Source organism: Gavialis gangeticus, unplaced genomic scaffold (genome assembly GCF_001723915.1).
Source record: "Gavialis gangeticus isolate Ggan-Ray unplaced genomic scaffold, GavGan_comp1, whole genome shotgun sequence".
Lineage (NCBI taxonomy): Eukaryota > Metazoa > Chordata > Crocodylia > Gavialidae > Gavialis > Gavialis gangeticus.
The window spans coordinates 50,214,207-50,220,628 of NW_017728998.1; the positions used below are offsets into that span (position 1 = coordinate 50,214,207).

General features: G+C 42.9%; 1 protein-coding gene across 1 annotated transcript in view; it reads right to left on the minus strand.

Moving 5' to 3' along the window:
- Positions 1 to 6,422, minus strand: part of LOC109289719 (phospholipase A2, minor isoenzyme-like) — a 19,821-nt gene that overhangs the window by 12,932 nt on the left and 467 nt on the right. Inside the window, 1 exon segment of the mRNA XM_019505922.1 lies at positions 309 to 468. Coding sequence (XP_019361467.1) covers positions 309 to 468 — 160 coding nt within the window.

Consider the following 6,422-nt stretch of genomic DNA (forward strand, 5'->3'; position numbering starts at 1 on the left):
AAGTCTGCTCACCAGGGCCCCCCTTGTAGTCACCAGGAACAATGGCCACAAGCTGAGGGAGGATAGGTTTAGGTTAGATATTAGGAAGAACTATTTCACTATAAGGGTGGCCAGAGCCTGGAATAGGCTTCGGAGAGAGGTGGTGCTCTCACTTTCCCTGGAAATCTTCAAAAGGAGACTGGATAGGCACCTGGCTGGGGTCTTATGACCCCTGCCACCCCCAGTGCTCCTTCCTGCCCATGGCAGGGGGTCAGACTAGATGATCTGTCTAGGTCCCTTCCGACTCATTGATTCTATGATCTACTCACTTGTCCAGTTCATCCACAGGTGTTCCAGATCCTCCTAAGCCACAATAACATCCATAGTGATTAAATCTCCATAGTGGATCACTGTTAGGAATGGTACATTTGATCATTGACCTTAACTGCCATAGGGCTCTTGGAGTGGGATCAGTTGCGATAATACTGACTGAAACAGATCAAATAGAATGCAAGATTCATTTTAGGGTACAACAATAAGTTAAAACTGATGTGGAAGAAGCCATGTTACTGGTCAAAGCCATGAGAAAACTTCTAGATTTTTCAAATAAACTCCAGCTTCCTTTCCCAATTCAGATTAAAACATTCCCAAAACAAGTTGAAACTGTGATGGAAATCCAGGAAGTAATTGAATCTATTATGTCAAATCTAATTTGGCTTCTTTACTTTGAAGTTACTCAGGTATAGCTCATGTGCCCATGCTCTTAATAAATAATGAGAGGTTTTCTACATTAATTTAATCTACTTTGGGTACCTGTGGACATGCAGGATGCCTGCTCCAACATGCTGTAATTACAGTGTGTCAGAGCTGACACGATTAATCGAGTCTGCTGGAGTGTGCTAATTAGCATGCTCCAGCAGCCTCAGCTTCTCATGTGTTCAGGGTCCCCACACTTGAAAATGGCGGAAGGGGCACTTTAACTAAAGAGGTACTTTAACTAAAGCTCATTGAATGAGTTTTAATTAAAGCACCCCCGCTGCCATTTTGAAGTACGGGATGCTGAATACAGGAGATGCTGGGGGCACTATAATTAGAGTCCCCTTCCACCTCAGAGCATATGTAAAAACTAGGACTAGGTTAATATAAACCAGAAAAAAACATTTTTACTCTAAAATAAGAGCAACCACATATGGAGTTAGTCTGAAATAGGTTATTGCATTACATCCATACCCTGCCTTAATCCAGAGTTACATTTCATGTGGAAAAAAGTTACACAGCCAGAGACTGACCAAAATTGACTGTACAAAAAGAAGGACTTTTGGTCCCCTCGACACATTATAGATATCACACAACTGGTAAATTGCACAATTACCTTAACCAGCTGTGTGCGCAAATTAGCTATCACATGATTAAAACCTCCAATGAGCTATAAAGTTACATCTAAAAAATGTGTACCAACTTTATAGCTTGTTGCTATTGAGCTTTAAATTGCACATGTAGCAGGGTCTCCACTGTGGCTGGGAGCCCTGTCAGCAGATAGGGCTTCCAGTCACAGGGGTGTACTGTGCCCAGCATGAAACCCCCAAGCCCTAGGGATCATGGCTGCCATGATCCCCACGGTTCAGGAGGTGTGAAACCCCCAGCCCACACAGGGCTCTTGGTCCCAGCTGTGCCTCACATAGCCAGAGCTGAGAGTCCCGCAAATGACACAACACTCACAATTAAGAAAAATGTGAGGCACAGCCAGGACTGGGCACCCAGTCCCGTCTTTGCTGAGAGGGCTTCCAGCCATGGGGGCCACATGCAGCTGGGACAGAGACCCTGCAACTGTGCCTCACTCACAGCTAGAACCAAGAGTGCCACAACTGATGGGGCTCCTGGTACCAGCTGCAATGGGGCTGAGCTGGGGCTATGCTCAGTGCCCCAGGCTAGAATGGGGACATACCCTTGTTCTATGCTGGCAGGCTAAGGTGGAGAGGATGGAAGCAGGAAGCAGAGACTTGGGGGAAGAAAAGGCTTTGGTTGGGCAGACAGGAGGCAAAGGTGACATGGGGGCAGACACAATCAGGCAGCAAGCAAAAACATATCCAAAAGGAACAAAACTGTAAAAAAGGCACAATAAAAAAATTCCCTCTATCAAAACTCCCCATAGCACCTGCCTCTTCGCTGCCTTCCCCCCCCCCCCAATTATTGGGGAGGATCGTCTTAAATTCAGAGTTGTTTTAGATTTGAGTAAACAGGGTAAGTAGCTGTGGATATTAAGAATTCTCCCTCTATTCTGAGACAGGCACATAAACTTATAATATATAAAGATGTGAACATTTAAAAGGTTCTTACCTGCCCCAAGGAGAACCAGAAGCAGGTGAACCATCTTTGCAGCAGACAGCAACAGAACTGCAACCACTCAATGGAAAAGCTCAATTATTTATATGTATTAGTTCAACTTGTGTACTCCCACTTACATCAGCATCATCAAAATTAGTTCTGCTCACATCAGTGGATATGATCAAAATTTACACCAGTGTAAGGACACCTTTTGGCCCAGTGCCTTTTAAGATGTCCTTGGCTCTTTCAACATATCTATTTGAGGAATTTTTATAGCACTGGACAAATAGACTTCTTAGTTAATATTTGAAAAGGAAAGAAAAGTGAGCAGAGGAACCTTCTGATGAGCCAAACAGCCAATTTAATATCTTCAAATCAAGTGGAAAAATGGGGAAGGGGGGTGATGTGTTTGCTGATTTGGGTGAAGAGTGCAGGGGAGATGTGCATTAATTTAACTCTGAAGATACTAAAGAGATACATTCCAAACCCAAATTTTAATGTGTTCTTCAGCTGTGCTATGATTTCCCCAAAGCTCTGATCAAAATGAGATCACTGCTGCAAGTATCATGACATGGTGCCCTCACTACATGGGCAAGCAAAGACTATTGTGACTGTATCATGTTGGACCTGTCTGTCTTTCAGTGATCCAACAGCTTTTGTCAGACCTCTAGCTGCTGATACTGCACTACTTCCACTCTTCTGATTCCCTTCTCAAAGAAACAGTCAAGCACTGACAGCAGCAGTGCTGGATGTTACAGGTAGGCCAGAGATGGGAAGACAAGTCCAGGCAAACATCCTGGTCCAGGGCCTTTCTCCAACTAATGAAAACCATCTGCTGCTTGGAGCCTTTTTGGATATAGCAGGATATAAGTTTAATAAAAACAAATTCTTGAACATATTCTCTTGTGGGTACCAACCTTAACTGGCATCTACTTAGGGATAAAGGCATTTTTTTCTTAACAATAGAAAACATATGGGCTACATGCTGTGGCACTTGACAGTCTTGACTGAGTCAGACTATCACTAAGGTTCTTATATTTGGTGGCATTATTCTGGATTACTGCTAGGCTCATGTGGGCAGCTCAGGAAATTTCTTCAGTGCTCAATGTGATACCCACAGATACATTCAGTGCTTTGCATTTGCTACGTACTTTTGAAGTAGAGAACCACACAATAAAGATGGCTGCCAGTCTTTAAAATTGTTCTGCTGGCATTGAGAGCTGCTACACAGTCTTCCCTTCTTCCCCCTGAGGCATCATATCTGTCCAAAAACCAAAAAGGGCTACTCATGAACCAGAAGAAGATACTGACTAGCCAGAGAAATGATCATTGCGCTAAGTCACAAAACAAAGTCAGACAGTGTAGTAGTAGTGCATCAGGAGCAGGGTCCTTCAGTTTTTGTGAGACTGTCAAAAGCCTATCAGGCCCTACAACTTCATATCAAGTGGAGACAGTAGATTGGAAGCATTCAAAACAGCAACATTTTAAAATAAAGCAGTACTGGGGATCAAACTTGTACATGCTACAGCACCAACCAAAATCCAGGCACCACAGACAGAGCCCTGATAAATTTAGATCACTGAACTTAAATTGCCTGCAAAGCAAAACCAGATAGAGGTTACCTGGGAAAAAGAAAAAACAAACACCACAAAAAACAAGAGAGCCAGCACCTTCATGGCATAGCTCCTTCAGGGGTTCAGTGAGCTTTTTTATTTGACTACTGTCCAACTGCACCTAACTGGAATGGTCAGAGGAGATGGCATGTAATGACCCATGGTGGACCTCATTCAAGATCTACCTAACTACTGCTGTCATCAAATAGACATTTTAAGAGGTAAGGAAGTCCTACTATAATTCTTGGACCAGGAGTGGAGATGTAAGTCTCTTTTTCTCTTAGCAAGAGATGACAACAAGCAGTTTGGGCAACTGCTTTTTCCACCCTTTGGGTTCTCTCATTGAGTCATAAACATTGTTATTTCTCGGATGAGTAAAATACCTGTTTCAAAACAAGTTGCAAACAGGCAATGGGATCACATGAAACTGCAGGTGTTCTTTTACCCTGAGCTTCACTACAGCATTGATTTTACAGAGCACAAGTATGTAAAAACATTTATTTTTACTGGGAAAAGGGCCTCTTGTTGAAATACCTGGTATGATAAAACTTGTCTAGCTGCTTTGTTATATCTTGACAATCAACATTAAATATACTTTCTCCTGAATTACTCTCATGAGTGAAATGTAACCATTTGTGGCTAGGGATTAAGTTTAAACATTTAGTGAGGTTCCTCATCTTACAGCCTACCTTTGCTGTGAAAATACAAGCTACGTGTAAATTAAGTTGTAAATGGCATTGTTGGCCCAATGGTTTTGCTGACTAGAGACCTAGTTTTGACCAAATCCATGAAACTCATATTAGACTCTCTCATCAGTGCATGATTCTAGAATCTGATGATTCTAGAATCATGTAATACTGAAAACAACCTTGTGAAAATGCTTAGCCTTTAGGCACAACAGCTTGCTTTACATTCAGCAGAATCTGCCATCTGGCTTGATAACTTCTTCTGTGAATTCTTAGACTTTGACTTTGCTAACAGAAGGTGACATTTTTAGTTTTATCAAATCCTCAGTTACAATTCCACCAATAATTCTACTGTGCCCGAAGTATGAGCAAGTGAGTCAGTGGCTACAGATCTGACTGAAATACTGGGTAATGGTTTGGCAGACAATTGTCAACTGTAAGTGCAGCAACAAGGTAAGGTTTTAAGGAAACTAATTTAATATGCATGTCTTCTACCATTCCAGATCAGGCCCTCTCTGTTACAGTCATATTCCAAAGATGCTCAAACAAGATGCTGTATGAATCTATTCAATCTTATATAAAAAATACTATATGTCGGAATAGCCTATGACTTCATCTAATACAAGGAGCTGCTTACCCATACAGTGACCAGAGTTCTTCAAAACGTGCTGTCAATATGTTCATTCCATTACCGGTGCACGTCTCATGCTTTCAAACTTATAGACTTTTGAACAACAACATCCATGTAGTGTAAGTGCATTTGTGTCCTGGTGCTTCATATTCAGGGCAAAAAAGGACAGCATGTGCCAACTGTATCTCAGTTCTCCAGATATACAAGACTTCTACACAGGAGAGAGAATGCAAGACAACACAACTTCAAGAACTACAGTTAGTATATTGCTAAATAACTTTCCATTCTCAAAGTCTCCTTGAGTGACTTTGAGTACACACTCCATTATTGATTACTCTAAAGCAGCAGACCAAATCAATCAAAGGTGGAATCCCAGAGTCTCAGAAGCAGAATGACTAGAACACGGTTTTGCCAAATGCAGCATCCTATCTAGTAGTCTCAAAGGTTACAAAATATGTTGCGAATATATAAATAGCATTACAGAGGAATACTCTGCAGACATCTGAGAAGAATGTTTTTTTTTTTTTAGTGAAGCTACCAATATGTTTCTGTTATGATGCCTGAGCTCTTCTAGAATTCATAGATACAGATGGAGGCGAGTCCACTATAGCTATCTCATTGTATGTGTTTATGCAGTCCAAAACCCTCTTAGAAGTACTTTGGGTGCAGATAACAGAAAGAATGAAGGACAAAGCAATAACCCCAAATGGGCGTGTCCACACATGCAAGCACATGCACTTGCAGCAGCTCAAATAGAAGAGGTGCACATTTCAGCCAGAGCTTCTTGCCTCAGTGCACATGCCTGGACATGCACTTTGGTGTGGTACAAGTTGTACCACTTGGGGCAAAATAACCCTGCCTGGCTCCTACTGGACCTGCAGCCAGAGGGAGCTCAAGCCTGGGGCCAGCACCTGTCCTGGCCCCATCAGTACAAAAAGCTGGCCTGGCAAATAGCTCAGGACTACTCACTCTCAGGAGCTGCTACTGCTGTGGCTGGTTGCTGCAAGCCTGGTCTCAGGAGCTTCTGGGGAGAAGATGGCCAGGTCCTTTCCTGCCTCTGGCTACTATTAGTTGCTGGCTTGGTTTCAGAACTTTTAGAGTAAGTTGGCCGCACCCCTTCCTGCCTTGAGCTGCTGCCGTCTCCCCAGGGGTGGGTCCTCTGCTGCATGGTGTTGCCCCCCCCCCCCC